At 39.7% G+C, this 26,129-nt stretch overlaps 1 protein-coding gene across 2 annotated transcripts in view; it reads right to left on the minus strand.

Annotated features, from left to right (window-relative positions):
- Positions 1-4,753: 4,753 nt before the first annotated feature.
- The window catches only part of LOC137319919 (septin-7), a 116,843-nt gene continuing 95,467 nt past the window's right edge, over positions 4,754-26,129 (minus strand). Inside the window, exons 8-13 of one of the 2 annotated variants that reach the window (XM_067981807.1) lie at positions 24,121-24,172; positions 15,519-15,644; positions 13,461-13,481; positions 11,464-11,599; positions 7,279-7,424; positions 4,754-5,833 (exon numbers count right to left, since the gene is read on the minus strand). In XM_067981807.1, the coding sequence (XP_067837908.1) occupies positions 5,794-5,833; positions 7,279-7,424; positions 11,464-11,599; positions 13,461-13,481; positions 15,519-15,644; positions 24,121-24,172 (521 nt within the window). In that variant the 3' untranslated portion in view covers positions 4,754-5,793. The remainder of the gene's footprint in view (positions 5,834-7,278; positions 7,425-11,463; positions 11,600-13,460; positions 13,482-15,518; positions 15,645-24,120; positions 24,173-26,129) is intronic. The other variant, XM_067981810.1, reaches the window with a different exon arrangement.

The raw sequence follows: 26,129 nt of genomic DNA on the forward strand, positions 1-26,129 counted from the left end.
CAGAAGTCACTTTTCCACGTATTGATCTCTCAGGTGCTATATTACATTGGTAAGACACTAGCAACAAATGCACCAAATCAACCAACTTATTATTGCTTTGGACTCCCTATACTATACTCCACTCCTTGCCAGAGTGAGCAGCCAGTACTCCCTCAGGCCAGTACTGTACAGGAACCAGCTGCAAAACTGTGAGAGCCTTATGGATTAACTTAGGATGCGTTTACACCACAGCAAGTGTCGGTACAAAGCGATTTTGCTAAAGTTGTTGAGTAAATCTGGAGTCCGGAGCTGGAGGTTGGAGTCTCGCTCTCTTTTGTTCTGGAGTCAGGTTGAGGTCTGACTCCAGGTTTACACTATAACTCCTTAATGTTAATACAAAGCAAAACCTCTTCATGTGATACTCCGGCTTTAGTGTAAATGCAGTCTTACTCTGCAATTATTCATCACTCACAGAAGCACCTTTTATTATTTGTTCTGGGGACATGAGTGACACGGGCAAGCCAGTATTTATTGCCCATCTCTAGTTACCTTGAGGGCATTAAAAGTACACCACGTAGTGCAGGTCTGGAGTCACATGTAGGACAAACTGGGTAGGGGACACAGGCCCTTCCCTGAAGGGCATTAGTGAAACAGTTGGGTTTTTACAACAATCCACAAGCATTCATGGTCATTTTTCTGTGCTAGCTCAGAAATTACCATAATTTATTGAATTCAATTCACACTTACCATAGTGGGATTTGAACTCCGGCGCTCTGTATTGTCCAGTCCAGGACCACCTACCTACCGTACCCTGGCTAAGAAGGGAAACTGACCCTAAAAATAGGTTGATAATGGGGCCAATCTCTCATTCTATTACTCTTTAATACCATAGATCATTGCAATGACATAGTGCACCACACGGTTGCTACTAAGCCAGGCTTTTTTGGGGTAAATTAATATGACAATGGGGATTGTTTCAGGTAAATATTTGGTCACTGTGGCAGCCATATTGGATTTGTGGCTGTGACTGTTGACATATAAGTAGTTTTGACAAAATATTATACTGCAGTTTCCATTGCACATTAATATAATCTCACAGATCCAGTTCAAGAACATTTCAAACAAACACCAGATCTGTACAGCAGGACTTTAACAGAGAAACCTGACTGAAAGTAGAGGCCAGATCGTTGTCGTCTAAGCTTCCAGTAACTCGCTTTGTTACTCTGCTACACTCAACGCAAGAGGCCGACTGTACTAGGCCTCAGAGTTCATGCTACACACTTTACTGTATTTCCTCACTATTACGGTCAGGAACAACTCATGCATATGAGAAACAATTGTATCTAATTTAATAAAGCACAGGGGAAAACACTCTTCAGGAACAATTAGATGCATGTTACTGAGTCATTTGGAATAATATAAATCAGGGCTTCAAGGACAACATCCTGATAAAATTAAATAATTATATGCCCCAGAATAGTTATTAATACTTCAGAACTATAGCAAACATGTACAGACAGCAAAGGACATAATTAATAGCAATCTTAATATTGATGTTAATTTAGGAGTTTTAAGCAAATTGTTATGACAGGATTCTCTAATGAAAAGAACAGTATGATCTTTCACTAACATCAAATATTTTAAAACATCTTGCATAGGCTCTAAAATGATCATAAAACTTTGGTGCCATTATTAGCTTCAAGCAAAGCTGGTGATCTAAGGTCATCTGTTCTCCCCATGTGTTTATGTTGGCGGGGGAGGGAGGCAGTCAGCTTTATCAGTAGAGAGAGAGAGAGAGAGACAGGAAATGCTGAATTAAGGCAGGAACCAGATGCAAAGTCTGCCTATCTTGTTTTGTGGCTCACTGCTGCTGTTTTAATCCTCTGGAAAAAAAGTTCATTCTGTTTAGCTTTTCTGTTTTTAAGTTCAACAAAGGAATTCCTCCTGCAGTTTAGAGCAAAACTGAGCTCACAGTGAAACCTGGTGCAGCAAATGATAAATCATTTAAAATTAGTCAAATTTAAACATGACAATTTGGCCGGGGTGGTGGGGGGGGGGGGGGGGGGGGTTGGTGGCGGGAGACTGACATGTAAAAGATAACAGCACAATACAAACAAAATTTTAAAAGGGGGTACCGGTAATATTCCAATTGTTACCGGTTAGTAATTGGCCATATTCCCTATAACTTTCTCTTCTCTGCTGCCTACTATATTGCATTTCACTAGTGAACGGACAAATCCGAATTCCTCAGTAGCAGTGGTATAATGTGTGATGGTTAACTCTGTATTTAATGTATACAAGGGACAAAGTTCCGAGTGACAATGTCGTCTGGAAGAGAACCGCGCAGGCCGAAGTCATAGAATTTTACAGCACAAAGGGAGGCCATTCAGCCCATCATCCCTATGCCGGCTCTCTGAAAGGGCTATTCATTTAGTCTCTCTCCCTATACCCTTTTAAGTTTGTCTTTTTCCTACAATTTGCATTTGAAGAGTGCCTTTAATGCAGAAAAATGTCCCAAGGTGCTTCAGAGGCCTAATCAGACAAAAATAAAGCCAGAGGAGGAGATATTAGGAGAGGTTTGAAGGAGGATCTTAAAGGAGGAGAGGCAGAGGAGTTTAAGAGAGATTTCCAGAGTGTGGGGCCTAGATGGCTGAAGGCATGGCTGCCAATGGTGGAGTGAAGGGAGAGGCCGCAGTCAGAAATGAAGAGTTCGGGAGAGGAATTGTAGGGCTGGAGGAAGCCACAAAGATAGCAAGGGGAAAGACCATGAGGGGATTTAAACACAAGGATGAGGATTCTAAATTGGAGCCATTGGGGGACTGGGAACCAACGTGGGTTAACCAGGACAGGATACTGGCAGCAGAGTTTTGGATGAGCTGAAGTTTACGGAGGGTGGAGGATGGGAGCCCAACCAAGAGAGTCTGGAGGTGACATTGGCAGGGCTTCAGCAGCAGATGGGATAAGGCAGGGGAGGAGGTGGGTGATGCTGTGGTTAGAAGTAGTTGGTCCTTTAACAAGAGGATATAGGGTCAGAAGCTCATGTCGGGGTCAAATAGGTTGCCCGGGTTGCAAAAGTCTGGTTCAACCCAAGAGAGTGGCTGGGGAGGGGGATCAAATCAGTGTTTGTAGTGGGGGCTGAAGACCATGATTGGAGTTTAACTAATTCTTTACCCCAAAAAGCTGTGGAGGCTGAGTCATTGAACACATTCAAGGCTGAGTTAGACAATTTTTTGATCAGCAAGGGAGTCAAAGGATATGGGGAAAAGGCAGGAAAGTGGAGTTGAGGTAAAAATCAGATCAGCCATGATCTCATTGAATGGCGGAGCAGGCTCGAGGGGCCGAATGGCCTACTCCTGCTCCTGTCTCTTATGGAGGAAATTGTAGTTCTTCCAAGACTGAATGCCAGACAAGCAGCCTGACAACACAGAGACAGGTAATGAAAGTTAGAGCTGGGTGTCATCAGTGTATTATATGGAAGCTGACCCCATGGCTTTGGATGATGTTGCTAAGGGGCGGCATGTAGATAAGGAAGAGGCCACACACAGATCCTTGGGGAACTCCAGAGATAACAGCGCAGGAGTGGGAAGAGAAGCCATTACTGGAGATGTTTTGTCTCTTGTTTGGATTGGTAAGAGTGGAACCAAGTGAGGGTAGTCCTGCTGAGCTGGACAATGGAGGAGAGGCGTTGGAGAAGGATGGTGTGGTGCAGCCGCGTCAAAGGCTGCAGAGAGACAGAGGAGGATGTGGAGGGATAATACACCATGGTCGCAGACAGTGGCATTTATGGCTTTGAGTAGGACTGCTTCGTTGCTGTGGCAGGGGCAGAAACCTGTTTGGAGAGATTCAAACATGGAATTGCAGCAAAGATGGGCACAGATTTAGGAGGCAACACGTTCAAGGACTTGAGAGGAAGGGGAGGTAGTTTACAAGGACAGAGGGTCAAGGGTGGGTTTTTTTGAGGAAGGGGATGACAGCGGTTTTGAAAGGGAGAGGGACACATTTAAAATGTCAGCTAGCATGGGGGCCAGGAAGAGGAGTTAGGTGGTCAGCACTTTAGTGGGAATAGGATAGCTTGAAAGTACAATTCTGAGTAACTTGGAGTTTTTTTTCCAGGGGCCAATGCCCGAGTCAGAAAGTTGTGTGTTCAAGTCCCACTCCAGACACCCGAGTACGAAATCTAGGCTGATACTCCCGGTGCCAGTACTGAGGGGAGTGCTGCACTGTTGGAGGTGCTGTCTTTCGGATGAGGCATTAAACCGAGGTCCCATCTGTCCTCTCGGGTGGATGTATAAGATCCCACGGCACTATTTTGGTGTCCTGGCCAATATTGATCCCTCAACCAACATCACTAAGACACATTACCTGGTCATTATCACATTGCTGTTTGTGGAACCTTGCTGTGCACAAATTGGCTGCCATGTTTTCTACATTACAACGGTGACTACACTTCAAACGTACTTCATTGGCTGTGAAATACTTTGGGACATCCTGAGGTCGTGAAAGGTACTGTATAAGTACAGGTTCTTTCTTTTTCTTTTCTGACACACTGCAGACAGTGAAAGCAATAAAAGCTACTTAGGTCAGCCATAGGATACCACAAATTGAACGACACAAAGAAATGCCCCAGCAGTGCCCTTAGGGACAGAGTAAAGCTGATCTTCATACATGTATAGAAACATGATCTTCAGGTCAATTGCAATCCCAAGTTAGAGTCCTATTAACACAGCAGCAATTCAGACACTGCCCACAAAACATCACATTGCAGCAGAAAGCATTTACGTCATCACAACATTGTTTTATTATGTGACTCTGTACAATACAAACAAAAATACAGAGATGGGTAACATGTATACAGCTAAATGTGACTCTTTTCCCCCCCTCCCCCCCACCCTTGGAGGCCATGAATCCCATTTCGAGTAAGGAGTTATAAGCTTGACTGCACTTAGCTGGAGAAAGGTGCATTATTGGCTCCAGAACTTTAGTCAGTCAGTTACAATAAAATGCAAGAGAAAACATGTCGTTTAACCCCCATTATTTCCTAACATACAAAAGCTATGCTTTTTTTTTAAATTTTTCAGCATTTTGCTGGGCAATATATGAAGGAATATCTAAATTAAATGTTACAATAAATGAAGCAATTACAAAAAAAGATAAATGTTTTGCTAGAGAATGTCAATTATTTAATGAAAACAGCAAAAATCTAAGACAACACATTATGTAAATGGCTGAGTTTCCTCACAAGCCTATCAGTTTAAATATTTCTGTACGTTTTGGGGACAGGAGAACACTGAAAGGTGGGAGAGAAACCAGTGTTGCTCCAGCACCAAAATGTGTTAGACAAGACTATGCTATAGCTGGATTCTATGAGGTTTTTTGTGTTATTTTTTAAAAGCAGAGTGAAGCTGCAACAAATTATAGCATTGTTTCTTATAAACATCTTTCAAAGTTCCCACATCTATGGAAGAACAGACAATATTCTGTAAACAATCAACCACCAGAACATGATTGCATGACAGTAACACATTTATCTGCATAAAAAGGGAGGCATCAGTTTTTAAGAAAAAAATTCAGATGTTGTGTCTCTACATACATTACACCCTAGATAACTCAAGACATTTCTAGCTTCCTATACCAGAGACTACAAATAGAAATTAATGTACAAACATAGTATTAGGTTGGCCATTTCACATGCTAATACATTAACATTATAGAGATAATAGGTGCAAAGTTGAATCCTTTCAAAAAAAGAAAAAAAATTATGTCCAGGGCTGGCAAATTGGCAAGAAGTACATCATTTCGTGGTCTTCAAATGTTTTAAAAGATCTTTCCTTTCTTCTTGTTCTTTTCCAAGGTCCTTTGAAACAAAATATACAATACGTCAGCATTCATCAGATAAGTTGCTTGGAAAATATGACTAAATAGAATTTTTTTTTTTTAAAAACACACATTTCTGAAGCCTAGCGGATGACTTAGTGGGTATATGCCAAAGGTCCACGTTTGATCCCTGACCAATGCAGTTAGCTGATCTCAGCTGGAATAGTTTACAGGCACAGCGATGGGTCTTAGCGTCTTGGGAGGTGGGCCCAGCATTGTTATTTGCTAACCAGCGATTCGTGCCAGAAAGGGGATCAGGCTGCGCTCCGATGCCATTCATGGTCATAAGCTGCTAACACTGTCTAAGCTCACAAGAACAGTGAGTGATTTGGGCAAGTTATCGGAGACCTGTCACCACCCCCAGAATTGTACAATACCAGCTGCTGCCTTCAGCAAGGCAGAGGGAGATAACTGGAAGAAATAGTACTTTTGGCAAATGGATGCTCCCTGCTTCTTTATGATGTGGTAAATAGGAACGTGAAATTTGCAGTCAGACATATAAACCATCATAAATCCACTTGAGATTTGCTTCCCCTTCAAGGGTCTGTGATTTGATGTACAAGTCAGAAACACCCACTTATAAATATCTGACTAAAGTGGTTTTACTGGGTCCAGGGGTTGATGTGTTGTACAAAAAATAAAGCCAGTGTCCCCTTGTCAAAGAAAATGGTCATTATCTGAGAATTTGTAAATGGGAGTTGAGAGCGGTGAGCTAGAATCTGACATTTTCAGTTTATCTAACTCAGCCTTGTATTTTCCAGAAAGCATTGTCCCTTCTAAATTCTACCGAAGCATTGTCAATTTATGATGAGGACATATAGTATGACAGTTAGAGTACTGAGTGCAGTTTTGGACACTTTATTATAGAAAGGGCGTAAAGTAGATTCATCAGGATGACATAGGGGGGAGCTGAGACTAGGATGAGATTTAATAAGAGTTTTTTTAAATTCTGAAGGGTTTGATAGTGAATCAGGAAAGACAATTTTCTCTGCTTGGGAAGTAAGTGATGTGGGGTCATAAATCGAAAATCATCACTAAGGCAAGGGGTTAGGAGACATTTCTTTACACAGGGGGTTGTTGGAGCTTGGACTCGAGGAGTGGTTGAAGCAGATGGCAATACAAGGCTATGGGGAGAGTGAGCTAGTTGAATAGCTCTAGCAAAATATCTGACAGACATGAGTGGCTCAATGGCCTCCTTCAGTGCTGTAAACTTCTATGGTTCCAATTACTGACACCACCATTATTTAAAATGATGAGCATAGAATCATAGAATCATAGAATCATAGAAGTTACAACATGGAAACAGGCCCTTCGGCCCAACATGTCCATGTCGCCCAGTTTATACCACTAAGCTAGTCCCAATTGCCTGCACTTGGCCCATATCCCTCGATACCCATCTTCCCCATGTAACGAGAGGTGGTGTACCTGGTAGAATCTAGTTTTTGTTGTTCCAGAAGGCGCTGCTGAGCCTCCCAGTTCTGCTTCTCATCTTCAAACTGGCGACGTTTTTCCTCAAGTTCTTTGTGCTGTGCCTCTAAATTCTTCTTCATTTGTTCATGGCGTCGCTGAAGCTATAAAACATAAGGCAATTAAATCAAACGGAGCTCAAATTGGTCTCTGAAAGTGTCCCTCCCCTTCACTCAAGACTATATTGTATATAACAGATCACTGCTCTCCCAGCCATCTTATACCCAAAATACAATCCTCATTTCACTCACACTGTTGAAGTGAGACATGATGAAACCTAGTTATTTCACTGAGCGGGGAGGGAAGAGTGGGGGGTGGATAAGCTGCCACCTCTCAATTTAAATTATTTTTTTTGGAATAAGCAGATTAATGAAGCTGGTTTTAACTCTGAGAACCCCAGTTACTGGTATGCCATACTGATACTGCTGCAAACATTTAAAACAACTGTCACAGCACAAAAAGATAACATAACAAAAGCTACTGTAATTCTAAATTCATCAATTTTATAACTACTATATTGCACAACCCTACACGTAGGTTGGAACAAAAAGCCTTTCCTGAAAGACCTGAACCAACATGCCACATATCTTGTGACTTCACTTCAGCAACACCGAACTAAATAAAACAGTGATTACATGTCAAAAGTACTTCACTGGCTGTGAAACATTTTCGGATGTCTTGAGGACATAAACGGTACTACGTAAAGGCAGTTTTTCTTTACAGTCTGAATAGTTATCTAAAGGAGGAAATAAAACTGCTATTTCACAACAACTAAAATGTTTCACAAACACTAGAGAAAAGTTAAATAATCTAAGAAAGTTCAGTAATTAGAGATCGCTGAAACAATTATAAGGTTCCTCAATTGTCTAATATTGTGCAAGCAGTGATCTGTACAGTTTGTGACATTAATCCAACAGGGTATCTATCCAAGGTTTATCCAGAGATATCCTCAGATATTGTTTTATTGTGAAAAATGAAGGCACATGGCATTAAAGGGAATGTAGTCACATGGAGAGAGACGTGGACAGAGGCAGAATACAGTGGGAGAAAATGAATGTTTTTCAGATTGGCAGGTCTTGGACTGGGGTGGGGGTGGGGGTGCCCACGATCTATGCTGAGACCAGTTTTCCATTTATACAATGGGGGGGCCATAGGCACAAGAGGAATTATATCAATGTCTCCTGATACTAAATTAGGACATTTCCTATCCATTGGCAGTTACAAATGAACCATATGCTACACTATGTCAACATGCACAAAGGCGAGAATTGAGGAACAAAAAGCTATTAGGAAACTGAAATAAATTTGATGCTATTAAAATAATTGCTGTAAAACTATATATAAATACCACCTTTGGAGAAAATGGATGCTATCTAACAATACAAGAATGTTTCTGAAAATTCCAGGGGTGGGAGGGGGCGGAGAAGAGAGGAGGGTGGTGGTGAGGTGAATTTTCTTTTTACGCAGCGAGTTATGAGCTGGAATTCACAGCCTGAACGGGTGGTGGAAACAGATTCAATAGTAACTTTCAAAAGGGAATTGGATAAATACTTGAAGGGGAAAAAATTGTAGGCCTATACGGGAAGAGTGGGGGAGTGGGACTAATTGGATAGCTCTTTCAAAGAGCTGGCACAGGCACGATGGGCCGAATGGCCTCCTTCTGTGCTGTATCATTCTAAGATTCTATGACATGCAAAGGTTTCAGGCAAAGCCCATACAAAGTACAAAAATGAGCCATTAAAGGAGCTATATACTTCAATTTTGGTTTGAAGGTTTTTAAACTAATCCCAAAATCTTTACACATAATCTTTTTGAGGTCACTCTTAGTGGTAAGGGAGTGTATGAATGTTGTCTGGATGAATTCCAGAAGGTATTTGAAAAGGTTCCACGCAAGAGATTATTAGCAAAAATGAACGCACAGAATTGGAAGTAATTTTGTGACATGGGTTGGTAATTGGTTGGGAGGTAGAAGACAGAGTGGGGATAGAGGGTACGTTCTCTGATTGGCGGGATGTGACAAGTGGTGTTCCCCAAGGATCTGTACTGGGACCTCAGCTTTTCACCATATATATTAATGATTTAGATGAAGGAATAGAGATCTCTACATCCAAGTTTTCAAATTACACAAAGTTAGGAGGCAAATTAGAGAGCAGGAAGTTACAAAAGGACAAAGACAGACTAAGTGAATGGGCAAAACTACGGCAGATGGAGTTCAATGTGGGGAAGTGTGAGGTCACAGACTTTGAATCTGGGATAAACAAAACAGAATTTTTCTTAATAGCAAAAGACTAGGAGCTGTGGAGGAGCAAAGGGATTTGGGTGTCCATGTACATGTCACTAAAAGCTAGTGCTCAGGTGTGAAAAGCAATCACAAGGCTAATGAATGCAGATCATTATCTCAAAGGGGTTGGAATACAAAAGTGAAAGAGTTCTGCTTCAGTTGTACAGACCCCATCTGGAATATTATATCCTTCCTGACAAAAACTGAATGTATGAACAAAGCTTAGTGAGCTCCATGTGTACATTTCTGATAGTCAGCTAGTCATCTAAGCAAGGTCCATTTAAGGTTTGATTTCTTAAAAAATTCAGATTGTCTCAGTGAAGTGTGCAGCGCATGCTTCATTTGAAGTTTAGAAGCTACTTATCTCTAGGCATTAATGAATAACCATGAATTGCAGAAGGCAAAAATTCCCAATTTTCTTTACACCAAACTTTTTATTCCATTTGGCTCAAATTATGGTAATTTAGGAAATACTTGATTCTAAAGCAGAATTGAGGAATTGAGGGAAACGTCTACACGATTCATTAGTTTTAAGTCCCTGAAAAAGAAAATTATAGCACTTGATCTCAAATTTCTATGTTCCTTTTTCCCCAAAAGAGGGAAGGGAGGAGTTATGCGGAGTCTGAGGGCAAGACATGCCCAGCAATTAAACTAAGTCATCCATCTAAGTCAGTATCGAAGTAGGTTTGGATACCTGAACCAGACATGTCCGACTACTCCAAACCACTGTTAATGATGGACCAGTGAAGTCCAGGATTCTTCCCACCCGCCTCTGGATATCTCTGGAAGTTTCAGCCCTACAGGGTAGGTTGTTCCTAGCTGGAACAAGCACCAGGGAGCTTACAAATGCTCTGTGCTGGTAGAGCGCATAGTTTTAGCGGCTAAACTCCAGCAGTCCCCAAGTCTGCCCACCAGCATCTAAACACTCGAATAGAAAAGTGAGGAAGTGCTGCTTCAGTTATACAGACCGCATCTGGAGTACTGCGTTCAGTTTTTGTTAGGAAGGATATATTGGCCTTGGAGGGGGTACAGCAGAGTTTCACCAGAGTGATAGAGGCTTAAAGGGTTAAATGGCGAGGACAGGTTATACAAACTTAGGTCAAGTGGATTGCATCCCTACTGTGAACTCCACATCAGGCAAACAAATTCCATATATGGTTAGAGTGCATAGTGGTTGTGTTACTGGACTAGTAATCCAGAGGCCTGGACTAATAATCCAACGAACGTGAGTTCAAATCCCACCATGAGCAATTTAAGAATTTGAATTCAGTTTTTAAAATCTGTAAATAAAATAAATGGCTGTTATCAGTAAAAAGTGACCATGAAGCTGTCGGATTGTCATAATAATCCAACTGGTTCACTAATGCCCTTTAGGGAAAGAAACCTACCATCCTTACCCAGTCTGTGACTTCAGTCCCACCCAACGTGGTTAGCTTTTAAATCCCCTCCGAAATGGCCAAGCAAGCCACTCAGTTGCATCAAACTGCTATAAAAAGTCTACACGAACGGCAGTGGTTCAAGGAGAAGGCCCACCATCCTTTTCTCAGGGCAATTAGGGATGGACAATAAATGCCAGCCATGCCCATATCCAGGGTGTGAATTTTTAAAAATATCTCAATAGCTCGGTTTGGACACTCAAGCAGGATGATGGGATCTGTGTGTCAGACACCCAGTTAACTAAAAAATACTTTCAAATTCAACAATTATTGCACTTTGGGAAGTGATCACACATTGGCAAATTAATATATACAATACCTATTCTGAAATCTGTACATTTTATAAAATGCAAAACAGTTTGCAAATTGCAAGGGAATCAGCTCTCAAAGAATCAAATGTCATTTTGTATTCTTAAGTGTTAATACCTCTGCTTCAGAATCTTTCAGTTTCTGAATCTTCTCCTTGACTTTCATTTCAAAGACCTGTTCCATTTCCATCTCCATCTTCTTCATCTTTGCCACATGCTCTCTCCGTTCTTCCTCCATCTGGGCCAGAGGGCTTCTATGGTCAATAAAGAGGATTATTGAGTTAGCTTCACAATACACAGAATACATGCACACCAAATGGAAATATAGGATAGATGTGATTTAGGAGTTTTAGAAGAACCAAATCAAGTAAATGTTTCAGGTGTGCCAAGCCATCTTAAGCATGTCACCCCATCAAATAGAAAACAAAGAAATTGAATAGGAAAGGCTTCTTCATGCCTCTGGAGACCTTACTGCACTCGCTCCTTCTAAATCAGCATGAAAAGCTCAAGGGAAGAGTGGGGAAAATATTTGCTTTACTCCTTGTGAACAAATGTGTGCGCATAAGTGCACAAAGAAAGACGTATTTAGTTTAGTTTTTAAAGTAGCTTATTTTCCCTATAGGGCTCCTCGTGAGTTATTTACCATCCATAATCTCCATCCAGCTGTTGCAAACTTAAGATGGCTTCCTGAAGACACTGCAAGGGATTGTAGTGCCGTTCTGGTAAAATCTGAGTGGGAAATACATGCATGTGACTTTACTGGTTAAATTATCCACCCATGGGATGTGGAATGAGAAAAAGAAAAATCAGAAAACTGAGGCAAAGCAGCATGAGGATGAGACTCAGCAGATCCTTACTTCAATGGGAAATCTGGTATATGAAAAACTTAACTTGAATATCTACAGTATGCTATGCCACAAGTACTTGAATATATATTTTGATTAGGTGGGGAGGGGAGAAGAGAAGGAAAGGAAGTCTTGTTGTAGAACAATGAGCTTTGTGTAGGCCAGACACCCAAAGAAAACATCTCCAGATTTGCTCATTTAGGTCATACTCAAATTAAGAAACACTTAATTTTTAAAAACACTGTCTAAAGATTTACACTCAAACAAGTGTTTTCAAAGTTAATCATAAAACAAAATCACATCATTCCCATCAAAGCCAAGCGATGATATCTAGTGAAAACAAAAAGAAAAAGGGAATGCAAAACCAGTCAGCAGAATCCTGAAGAAAAAGTCCCAGTCATCCTGATGGAAACCCCTTAGTGTCAAGGTCAGCATATCGAAGGTGACAGCGGTCAACAAAAGAAATTGTTCTGGTTAGTTTTATTGTAGACCAATCCTGGGGACGACACCACATTACTTTCTTTGACTAAAATCATGCGGTTCCATTTCTCCTAGATGCCCATCAGAAGGATGCAATCATAAGCTGGTTCACTTTAATTTCAAATGCAATGATTATAGCACCATTTGCACCCTACTGCCTCCATTGAACAAAAGGGAAATGGAAGAAAAAAAGTTCAGAGTATGGTACTGCTATACAGCAAGAAACAGGACTACTGCTTTGGCCACCACTCCTAAAGGACTTGTAGAACTGTGGAAACGAGGAGGAAAGCAAAAAGCAGTTCAAAGGCGTAGTTATATATAAGCATCTATGCGTGGAAGCTTTTTCATCCTTCCTACCTTCTACCCATATGTAAACATGTGTACCAGAAAATACACGTTTAACTAGCAGAGAAAGTTTGTACTGTAGATTGTTCCAAAAATAAAATTGCTAAATTTAAAAAGTCAAACTGTATAACTTTTTGCTAAAGTAAATCTCACCATATAATTTAGCTTGAAGGAAAGTATTTAAATTTAAATTTTTTAATCTTAGACATTATATCCAGATATTTCAAATCATTCATTTTTTCCCTACCAATTAGGTATTTTTTGGTAACAAGAAATAATTTTGGAACAAGCAGTTTTCGTACTAGGACCACCTTATGGAGACAATGCCAAAGAAATCCCACCCGATGCCAGAAAGTCAATACTTTCGTGTCCGATGGAACTGAAATTCAAGTTGATGCTAAAAAGTGTTGGAAAGTTCTTTCAAATAATTTAAACAACCACTTACATGCCTTCAACTGTGTCAAATCTAAAAAGAAAAACAGATACACAGACACTTAGGATGAGGAAAACACAGCCATACATTAAATTACATGGAGAGGTTATAAAGATGAAATAAAACATTTAAAATCTGACATTATGCAGTTTCATTCAATGGTGCAAATACGTAACTTTCGAGAATACAGCTTGTTCCTGCAAACATTCTCAGATTTTCCCCTGTGATATGCAAGGTATCCAACTCCTGTCCCGCAGTGCTCATAATTCAAAGTGTGTGGTAAGACAACCTTAATTGGTTACAGAATTCCAAATATAAAACTCCTGGTGGGTGTCTACTTCAAACTATGGAAGACTGTTACATAAAATGTTCACCTATCACCACGTGAAAAATAATTTGCTATAAAGTAGAGTTTTGCTATGTGAAGAGCCAGTGACAGCAGGATGATGACTGAATGGATCTTAAGATATTGACTAGACTACCAATTGTTTATGAAGCTGATCAGTTGAGTAAGAAGCCAAATAGGCCAAAAAAATATTCTACCCTCTGCTCTTCATTTCCCTGACTAAACCCTGGGTGCAAGGACATGTTTGCAATTGGAATGCTACTTTTCATAGTTACCTGTTTTAAGACAGGTGAAGTTTAATTGCAGCATATTATCTTGGACATCACAGACATTCTGACAAGGTTTGTGCTGGGCAATGCTATTCACAATCACTTTTTACTCCAAATTACTTTACTAAAAGTTTTGATGACTCAACCATTTGAAAAACTTATTTCAGCTTTAAAAAGACAGTATTTCTTCTGATTATTGTGCTCGATTTAAAGTTCAAAGGCACACCGCTGCCTCCAAATTGTGAAAACATAATTCAATTCAAGAGTACTTGAATTATTGTATATTCTGTTAACCTTTAAGAATTGCAAAATGGTATGTAACTTCAGAAATACTGTCTTCAAACTCCATGTTTTTTAAAATGTGTATTTCCTTTACACAGCTTATATCTAAGAAAATGGTTAATATGGGCCGGTCATAAAAAAAACACATTTCTTGAACGACAGCCCAAAAACAGTCACAAAATGAACAAAATCTTAAAACCACAAGCTATCAATTGGACGATTGAATTTGAAATGCCAGCAAGATAAAAACCGCAGTCAAATGACAGCAGGTAGCATGATGGTGCTGAACATTAGGCTCACTTCCTCGATTTCCCACACGGTGAGCTCCCAGTTTCAGTTATGTCAGTGCAATGAGCTAAAGAGTGAAAGCTAGGCAATTCCCCAATGAAAGGGAGAAGACCATAAAAGGAGCACCATTAAGGGCTGATTGTGCGCACCGGCTGATGACCGGTTACACGGTAGCAATGGCAGAGGTCTTAAAGAAAGTTACCCGTCCACCCACTTGGCCAAGATCAAAGTGCATGGCATGGGGTGGCCACAGGAAGAAATGGTTGAATACTTGAGTGGCTATATTGGACAGCAAAATAGATGTTAAGATGCTCTCTTCAGAATCAAGCAGCTATTAGTTTGAGTCCCACAGATGTGCATCAGTTAACAGTACCTTGTGTTCCATCTTAACAGAAGCTCCACATCTTGGCTAAATGCAGATGAGCAACAAAAGCACAAGTAAACTAATTGCGAGTCCCTCTTTACATAGAAGTTAGCCAAGACCAACATACATACAAGGAATTTTATACTTGTTCCTCATTTATAAAACATTTTAAAGCACCTACAATCATAATTACTATGGAGCAGAATATTCTTTTCCATCAGTGCAGAGAACATCCAAACTTTAGGGAAGCCATTAAAAGTGGAATCTGAAATGTGTGTGGAACTGGAACAAAGGCAAAGCATTTTAAGCAAAGCAGACTGCATAAGGTTTCCAGATGTTTGCTAACTGAGGACACCACTTTGTACGCTATGAATGAGTAGAAAGAATTTCCTTGAGGTATGTAGAACATTTTCAACAAATCCTGTTAACAGTTTTGATGGTCACCATTTACTTTGTGTAAAGAAAGTTAATGTGTTAAATAAATGCCCCAACTGCAAAAGAGGATAAAATAACTTGCTTACTTGGTCAACTGTCCTTTGTTTTTATTGTTATCAACACCATTATACGTGACTGCAGCCAGTTTTCTGCTCCTGTAGTTCTCATAGTGAACATTGTTGGTCACATCCTTCAGATCCTGCATGTGAGTTCTGTGTAAAATGGGAAATACGCAGATTACATAACCAGACAATCCACGCATCACCGAATACTATAGCAAACCAAGTTCCATCGCTAATATTTAGCCAAGAAGGTGGTCACACATTTAATTTTACAACCTAATATAAAGCACGTTCAGGGCACATTAACAGAACTTAGATTAAGATTCTACTTCAATGTGTGTCATCCTCATTCAAGTAGCTTACTTAATGAACCACATTTCATTTTTAAATCCATTTTTGGAGTAAATTTCAAGGCAGCTGACAAGTTGAGCCAGATTCAAAGCTAGTGTGTTGGGCCGATCACTGAAAACTGTTGTGAAACTGCCTGAACTGCTGACACTCAACTACTCGAGAAGAGTCTTTCCCTCCCCCTCCCACCCCACCTATGCTACATATAACCAGAATGTTCTACGTATTAAAAGACACGACTCAATCTTAGCAATGAGCAAGACCTCCGGCTTCAAGTGTGTTTGAACAAAAACTGGTTTGCACAAAATGTGCATTCAGCAAAAACAAACGGTACAATTTGCTCCCAACAGCTTGTTTTCATCATTACAAGTGCCTACATTTAATAGCTTTCAACTGCATCAGGTGTAGGACGATAACTGTGTAACTAACCTCCAGAAGCTGGCAAGAAACTCAGGTTTTTCACAGCAACTCAAGACAGTCAAGTCTTTTGTATATGGGAGATGGATTGCCAACGTAAGTGCCAACTGGCTGACAGCCATCTTACAATCAAATCTTTAGGCTATACATGCCAGAGAGTAGATTTTGTACTGAGTCGCAACATTCAGCCTGCAAACTGTTCATTCTATTCTTTCTTGTAACACTGAAGCAGAATACAAATACGCTTTTACCATTAAAGTCTTCAAACTTATGAAATAAAGGATACAAGACCATAGTACACAGAGGCTTGAACACAGCCAAAATATCATTCCTTTCTACACGAGCCAGTTTTATAACAGAGGAGAGTTTGTTCTACATCCCTATTTATACTATATTGCCAAAGTAAATTACATCAATGTTCAAACTTATCCTTAAAGCTATTCCCTGGATGACATCCACCCTACAATCATGGGTATTGCTAGGATTCTGTAAGCCATGCCTCAGGCAAAGTTGTTAAATAACTTTTCTAAATGTACACACAACAAAAACAATTCTGAAATGCTTGCACACATCTATATTTTCAAAATTCAAAGTCCTCAGTCTTTGTTTCTACAAGTCTAAGAAGCCTACATTAATATTCACAAATATCAATATTTAAATCAATTAGTCCTGCATTTAAGGGTAAGCTAGATAAACATGCGGGAGAAAGGAGTAGAAGGGTATCCTGATGGGGCTAGACGAAGATGGGAGGGAGGAGGCTCGCAAGGAACAAACGCCGGCATAGACCAGTTGGGTCAAATGGCCTGTTTCTGTGCTGTAGTTTTGATGTAACTCGATTTATATACAGTTGTGGTCACTACCCAACCACATTCTTCTGCTTTTACTAACTGTGAAAGCACCAATTAAAAAGTTTAAGACCAAATTCGATTTACATATTAAAAAAAATTGTATTTGCAAGTCTGAGGGCCATAGCCAGTTAAAGGCATAATAAATTAAAATAATACATTAAGCTCCTGCCCTTCAAGAATCAGGAAAATAGGATTGATTTGGGAGACAGTATTGCTTAGCAACTTCTAAGAAAGAGATTCATCAGTTCATTTACTGATTCATGTCTGATCATTTGCAGCAGCTTTGACAATGTCGTCTGATCCCCAACCGAGGATCCAGAGGTCGCAGCTGGTTAGAAAATTAATCAGTGTGTATAAAGTTAGAGGATTAAATCCTGGTTTAAAACTGGATGGCTAAATTGTGACACTAAGTTTCATACACTCCTTTCCAGCACCCTCTGCACCCCCCCCAAAAAAAATATTTAAAAATTGCACTCTGTAAAACTTTTATTTAACACTTGCATGGAGCTCTAAACTACTGAAAACAACCTGGCTCAATGAGTGTATAGGATTCAACAGTAACTCATACTAAATATTGAACTGGCAAAGGTCGCACCCCCTCCCCCAGTGTAAAAGATTAGTTAACATGTGACTTTTCACAACATACATACATCACACTAGGATATGGGATATATGCTTAAGAATTGATTGCAGTAGCAACACATGAGGTATGACTGGTGAGTATTTTATTTGGCAGTGACATAGGGATTTAGTTTTATAGTTTTTATGATGAACTACATTATAAAAATACTAATAAATATTGGAAACTGAGCAGAGCTGCACTTTAGAACCATTTCCACACATTAGACCACAAGAAAGATAAGGGGTTTTCAGACAGGAAAATTATAGTTGAGTAAAATTACTTGGTAGAAAAATAATTTCTCTGTTGGAATAGTTCCTTTTGTAATGCATTTACTGTCAGTCAGCAGATGTGAAAGAACAGGTATTTAGAATGTCCCCCCCCCCCCCCAATACACAGTGCCCCAGAATACATGGGAACAGTACTGCTAAAGATCAATTCTCTAGTTTTAATGTAACATAACTTTCCTATGGCTTATGACTTTCATAAATCCTAGCTGGTCTTTTTTTGCTTCTAACAGCAGAAATCTTTTACAATTAACTTTTAATAAAAATGTTACCAATGTAGAGCTCATTACAACAGAAGGGTTTTTTTTTTGGGGGGGGGGGGGGGGGCAAGGGTGGGAAGAAGGAAAACGTTCAAAATCCCTTTGTTCTATAAATCAATCACTCTTGAAATATAGACCAACATTGATCTATAATGTTAAAACTCTAGCTTTGTTACTCAAGTATCTTATGTATTGACATACGTGACATACTTGACTGCTTTTGAAATTCTGAAACAAAAAATTAAATATTGGTGAGAGAACGTAGTTGGACACAGCTGACCAGAGTGATCACACTTGAAGCTACATACCTGCCAACAGCCAACCAGAAAAAATTGACTAACAGCTTTGTAATAGCAGACAGCCCCCCAAAAAAGCTGACAACTCAAATGGACAACTGAAAAAAATTATGAATAAAAAGGTCCATGGACATGGCCTCTGCTTATAAGCAACCAATTAAGTTAAATTCCTTTATATTACATTGGGATTATTAGTGTTTTTAGATCACAATCTACAACTCAATTTGTTTTTCTACACAATGCTGCTTCAAACACCCCAACCCGAACTAGCTCTCACTCACCCCATGACTACTCAGTATCAGCTAAATTCAGCACATGAATTTGGATGGATAATGACTTAAAGCTGTTCAGGCAGGAAATAAGAAATTGACATGGGTAAGGTTACGAACTGCCCACATTGGTGTGCTGAGTTTCCCAGCCCGTTCGCACTGTGTGCAGAGGCCTCGGAAAACAGTTGATTTCCAGACCCCGTCCCCTGCAAACAGGGACTGGGAAAGCCGACGGTTGATATGAAAGGCGGGCATTTGGCAACTATGAAACTGCCCATCTAATCAAGGTAAAGAGCAACAAATCATTTGCAAATGATTATAAACTTAGGCTGCTTTTACAGTTTAAACACAATTTTTCAAGGAAGGGATTGGAAACCCACATCCCATCAAGATACCACTTTTGATTCAAGATAATCAGATGTTCAGGTTCGAGAGCAGACTGTGCCTGTGAAGTTTAAGGATACCAAATGTAATTCATTTTGTAAACATTCATTTCTGCAACACTCCAAGAAACAGCAACTTCCCCTTAAGAATGCTGACAATGTGACAACGTACAATTTTATTTTGATTTGTGCAAAAAAGATAGGCTTGTACAGAAGGAGGCCATTCAGTCCATCGAGCCCATGCTGGCTCTCTAAGAGAAATCCAGTTAGCCCCATTCCCTGGCTATTTCCCCTGTAGCCCTGCAAATTTTTTTCCTTCAAATATTTATCCAATTCTTTTTTGAAAGCCACGATTGAATCTGCTTCCACCACCCTTTCAGGCAGCGCATTCTAGGTAATAACTAATCGCTGTATGAAAATGTTTTTCCTCGTGTCACTTTAGTTCTATTGCCAATCACCTTAAATCTGTGTCCTCTGGTTCTCTATCTTTCTGCCAATGGGAACAGTTTCTCCTTATTTACTTTATCTAAACCCTTCATGATTTTGAACACCTCTATCAAATCTCCTCTTAACCTTCTCTACCCTAAGGAGAGCAACCTCAGCTTCACCAGTCTACCCACATAACTGAAGCCCCTCAACCCTGGAACTATTCCAGTAGATCTTTTCTGCACCCTCTCTAAGGCCTTCACATCCTTCCTAAAGTGCAGTGCCCAGAATTGGACACAATACTCCAGTTGTGGCCAAATCAGTATTTTATAAAGGTTCAATATAACTTCCTTGCTTTTGTATTCTATGCCTCTATTTATAAAGCCCGGGATCCCGTATGCTTTTTTAACCGCACTTCTCAACCTGCCCTGCCATCTTCAATGATTTGTGCACATATACTCAGGTGTCTCTGCACCCCCTTTAGAATTGTACCATTTAGTTTATATTGCCTCTCCTCATTCTTCCTGCCAAAATGTATCACTTCGCACTTCTCTGCATTAAATTTCATCTGCCATGTATCTGCCCATTTCACCAGCCAGTCTATGTCCTCTTGAAGTTCACTACTCTTCCAAGTTTTGTGTCATCTGCAAATTTTGAAATTGTGCCCTGTACACCCAAGTCCAAGTCAGTAATATATATCAAAAAATATCAGTGGTCCTAATACCGACCCCTGGGGAACACCACTGTATACCTTCCTCTAGTCCTAAAAACAACCATTCACCACTACTGTTTCCTGTCACTTAGTCAATTTCGTATCCATGCTACCACTGCCCCTTTTATTCCATCATTGATACTAAACGATATGTATGGTTGCCAGTCAGTATCAAAGTCCTCAATGGGTGCATGAATTTGTACAAGATGCTATTGAGCTTCTCCCATGGGTGGCACCTTACAGCAGCTATAGTCCAGTGGGGAATACTCTTAATGGCCCTGCTTTTGGCTCCACAGGATGCAGTCCGATCAAATTAGTTCAATGTAATTTCTACCAAAGATGATGGGTTAGTAAAGCTAACCTATATTGTATAGTTGTTGATGTTTTTGATGCATTGCAGGTTCTCTGTGTTCTAGTTGAAAATCCTAAGCAATTTATAGGAAGCCATGCAGTGTTATGTTGAGGTACCTCAAGCATGTTGCATTTCATGTGATGATTAAATCTGGACATTACCTTTTATCATGTTGATTTGGCACTAATGAAGCTTGAACTGCAACTGGAATTAATTCAGTTTTCAATGGCAGGGCTCCACTGCCAGAATACGTACTTGCATCATGTAATAACGTTATAGCAGTAACATCCCATCAGGAACATCTTAAATGGATGTTGTCTCTTGTAGTTTTTAGTTACAAATGATAAATAGCCAGGCTCATATAGTATGGAATATTTCAGAATGAGAAAAACACCAACATCTATAACAACGCAGAGATGACGGAACAAGTCATAGTTCGGGGAACAGCTTGGAAAGAGTGATCATAACATGACTGAGTTTGGTGTCAGACTTAACTTGGATAAGGAGGGTATGGAGAAGACTTAATTTTAGACTGGCAGACTTTGGGGAAGTGTTGGTGGAGCTGGACTGTTAGAGGGTCAAAGCTTGGAGAAGGGGTACAGTTTTAAATGTGCCATGCAGAATTACAAAGTCAATTTTTAATCACTGGGCAAAAGCACAATAGGAATAAAGAAGAGATTTGTTGTAACAAGGGAGGTAATGTAAGAAATAAGGGGCTGCTCAAATACAGATCTTCAGGTTCAGTGGCAGGAAGACAGGCAGGAGCATAATAGGGTAAATAGTTTTTTTAAAAAAAAAAGCTGCTTAGACAGGCAAAAATAGACAATATTAAAAATGTTTCAGTATGTACACCTGACTAAAGAGAATCAAGAAAGTAGTAGCACCTTCGAACGGCACTGATGGGGACATGATCTCAGGTAACCAGGAAATGGTGGACGTGCGAAACAATTTCTTTGTATTGGTGTTCAGAGAAGAAGTTGCTGACACTCTCCCAGATGAGAGGGGTTAATTTTCCAGGAAATGAGGAGGAAATTTTAATGGCAATAGTAATTACTAATAAAGAAGTGATGTAAACTTTGTTGAAGACACTGATAAAGGATACTGCCGGGGGCTGAATGACCTGAACAAAAAGAAATTACTGACAAAACTGGTCATGTTCTAGAAGATCTTTAAGGAATCATTAGACCCAGGGCTTGTACCAAGGACTAGAGAAAACGGAATGCAATACCTATCTGTAAAAGAGGATAAAGGGACTGATCTAGAAATTACAGATTGTTCAGCCTAACATCTGTTGTGGGTAAAATGTTAGAGACCATCTTGAAGAAGGGTATTATGAAACGGCCAAGTATGAATGCATCAGGGCAAGGAGGCATGGCTTTACGGGAAAAGATCACGCTCAACAAACCTGTTAGAAATCTAGGCGATAGTGAAGCTTGTGGCTAAAAAGAACTTGGTGCATATGTTGAACTAGACTTTGGCAAGGCATTTGATACAGTGCCACATACGAAGTTGGTTCATAAAGGTAGAAATGCAAGGAATAGGTGCAGCAGTTATTGAAGTGGATTGACAACTGGCTGCATATCAAAAGAGAGTTGTTGTCCATGGAGCTGTAGCAGAGTGGCAGGCAGTGATTAGTGAGGAGTTCCAAGTACCAGTGGTGGGACTTTTGCTTTCAATTTGTAGGTCAAAGATTTGGAAGTTCAGAGAGAGGCAAAACTGCCAAAATGTTCCAATGACAAGGTGGGGGAAGGAGGTTTGTGATTAATCAAGAGAAGGCTGATCAGGTGCCTAGGGATCTAGATAGATTCAACATTGACAAGTGTAAACTTCTACGATTCTTTAATAGGAGATCTCAATATCATGAAGCATTTTGATAGTGAACAGGGAAAGACTATTTCCTCTAGTTATGGAGTCAGTGAAGAGATAGTCATCAATTTAAAATTGTCCAAGTGAGGAGAGGGGTTAGCAGAAATTTCTATACAAGAGGATTGGAGCATGAATGCATTGCCACAAGGAGTGGGTGAGGCAGAGACCATTGCTTCTTTTAAGGTAAAACTGGATTAAATTCTTGAAGCAGTGAAACAAAGAGCTATGAGAAAATAGGGCAATGGGAATAGTTGGTATTGTGGATAGATTGTTGAATTCATCTGCATTGTATATGGCAGTAGTAGATAAGGTAAATAGGATAGGTTTATATACCGCATGGAATAGAACATAAATTACAGGACGCGATAACAGGACAACTCAGAGCACTGGCTCGTCCCCAGTGGGAGCATCACATGCATTTCTGGCTGTCATGTTACAGGAAGGACATCATGGCACTGCAAAAAGTGCAACAAGCTACCCATCTGATACTTGGCATCAGACACTCGAGCTACAAGAGACTATGGAAACTGAGTTTGTTTACACGAGCAAGAGAAAAATTAGTGAATCTTGCAAATATTCAAGATCCTTAAGGAAATGGCAAGCTGAACCCTAAGAAACAGTTTGCCATGGCCCTAAGAATGATAACAAGGAGGCCTGGAATGGATCTCAGAAGCAGGAAGGTGAATGGAGAGATCAGATACAACTTTCAAAGAGAGTGGGGAATGGACTGCCCAGTAATTTTAAGAGTGAGCTGGATAAGCATTTGGCAAGAAAACCAATTGAGGAATATAGTAGTAAATGGTGTGTGCTGTTTTGGAATGCTTGGGATGGCTAGATGAACTGAAATAATCATTTCCGTCCTGTACACTCCTGCGTTCCAACAGAATACTAGATAGGTATAATTCAAATGCATTCTTTTATTTTCAAATATCAAATATCCTACCAAGGCCAGGGAAGAACAAAAAGGTAGAAAATCTTAAAATATGCTCACAAAGGCAAATAATTTGCTGCCATTGTAAATTTTTCTGGTTTGCAGGAGGTTTAAAATCAATTTTAAATTCTTTGTAAAGTAGTACATTACAACTGCTGGAAATGACAGATGTTGAAGCAAAGTTACAACAGTGCTACTGAGTGACTTGATCTGATCACGTGCATGAGGATTCATAGCACCTAAAGACAATGCACAATTGCAATCATTGAAATAGTGCAAGAGCAAAAATATAGAAACGAGGCATGAGAGTCACTAGGATTGAGAGATTTTGTGCATTACGGTACCATATTTAACAGTATTGCAGACACAAATCTGTTACAACCTACTGTACTACTAACATACGCTGATCTTTTCAAAAGAAGTTTAAAGAGGCAATTTTCAAACACCACAACTTCAGAATTTTATTTTAGCTACTATTTCTGTATGAAAATATGAGAATATCTTCAAAATAAGGCCTAGCTTAATAAAGCCAGTCCCATGAGGCCAAAGACAAACCTGTTATATCAAAGCAGCGGCATTAAATATTGGATTAGTCAGACAGGTCCACCTTACCTGATCAGCATGTTTCGTAGGATTGTGAAGTCGCAGTGCTCACTATTTTCAACTGCAAGAGAAAATTTGTTGTAGAATAGTGAGTTTTATGTTGTACATATAGTATTGTACAGTGTTGGACTAAAGCTGTTCTTTACTATGCAACAGTATCTTGCATAAAGTTTGTAAATGCAGTACAAAAACTTCACATTGCCTTTATACAACAGTAAGCAGACATACAAGAGGGAACATTTTTAAAGAACATTCATTAACGGTAACTCTAATGGTCCCATGCCTAAATGCACTGCTTGGTATAGCACTCAGGCTGCCCGCAGTTCCAAGGGATTCCGAGCTCCATGATCCAGCCAGTATTTAACTCAGACTGGTAGCACGCAGTTGGAAATTACGGTTGTTTCAATATTCAGCTCACGCTGAAGCAAACACTGTTATTACACTGATAAAGCTGCTCAGTAGCACCAATATCTAATACAAACAAATCTGCAAGGCCACATTGTTGTCTTAACCTTGCAGCCTGCACCTCGGCAGTGTAACAAATTATTAATAGTTCTGAAGAATGAATTCAAAACATAATAATCAAAAGCTTTGAGTACATTTTCAGCACGTCAAGACAGATTCTGACTGCACGTAACTTCAAATTACTTTTGTTGAACAAAACTGGTCAAAATAGCTTTTTACTTACCCGATGGAAATATATAAAAGTAGTCATCAAACCGCTATGTTGTGTACTTAGCGTGTTCTTAGACACAAGCAATGACAGTAGCAATGTTAATATCAATGCAAGTTACCAAAAAGGGGCCATGAAACATAATTTTTCACAGAAACAGCACAAGAACAAGCAAAGCTAGAAATCACAAGGTCAGCAACTGAAAGAAATACAACGATTTCAACAATGGATACATGGGAGTGATCATAAGGCAGAAGTTTAAAAAGCTTGAGATCATTTGATGAACCATAAAGGTCAAACTACCAACTGAACCACCTCCTTGAAAACCACTCCTTAGCATTTGTCTTGCCACCTGTTCTATTTTCTCCCTTTCTCAAGGCAGCAATTCATGCCAGGTACAGTTCCACACAGTGGTTAAAGTGGAACTTGTTAACAGGGGATACTTGGGCAGAGGTTTTACAACTTTTCTGTATGGGCACCCCATCCAAATAATGACACAACCTAACTTGCAGAAGACAACATCAGCAAACCAAAGCAAAAGTGAGTAATGTTTATTTCTGTTGCTCTGTACTAACAATATCAAATAAATGCAGAAAAAATACAGGACACAGAATTCCATTGTGTTCGATTTGCCAAGAAACAACCCACAGTGAGAGCCAAAAAAAAGCTAGCTACATAAGATAGATAGCGAGGTACTTACACCAGTAAATTACTTCTTTGCCAAGAACATTACCTCAACAGAATTTGACTACATTACAGTGAAACCCCATTACAAATTTGTTAGGGCTGCTGATCTGATTCTAGATAGGGATTGACCTTGAAGCTGTGCTCCTCTACTGGTTTCAGAAAGAGCTACAAACTATATTAGAACAACGTAAAAAAAAAATCAATGTTGCGAGTCTCCGTGCAACTGCAATTTTAGATGAATGTTAAACACCCAGAAAAGTAAATTCGATTTACTTTGAAGAAAACTTATGTCAGTAACTTAAAAGGAGTTTGGGGAGGGGGGGGAAAAAAAGAGAAGAGGCCAATGGTCACTTCAAAAACAACAAAACTGCTATGGTAGTGTCCAAAGCTTCCAGAATTATTGAAATTACAATCAATTTTGAGTGGTTATTTCCTGGCAGATCTTCAGGCAGAGGATTAAAAATTGGATGAGCTCATCTCCTTCCCCTCCTCTCCTCCGCATTTGCACTATTAAATTTTACTAGGAATTGTATGTATAAAATCATTATTAACTTTCCTAATCTCACAATTGCACTGTCTTCACCCACCAGTAAATGCTAAATTTTACCCCAGTTTTTTTTTAATATATGGAACAGTCAACTTTTAGTGGCAAGTAAAT

The sequence above is a fragment of the Heptranchias perlo genome, chromosome 3 (genome assembly GCF_035084215.1).
Source record: "Heptranchias perlo isolate sHepPer1 chromosome 3, sHepPer1.hap1, whole genome shotgun sequence".
Taxonomy (NCBI): Eukaryota; Metazoa; Chordata; class Chondrichthyes; order Hexanchiformes; family Hexanchidae; genus Heptranchias; species Heptranchias perlo.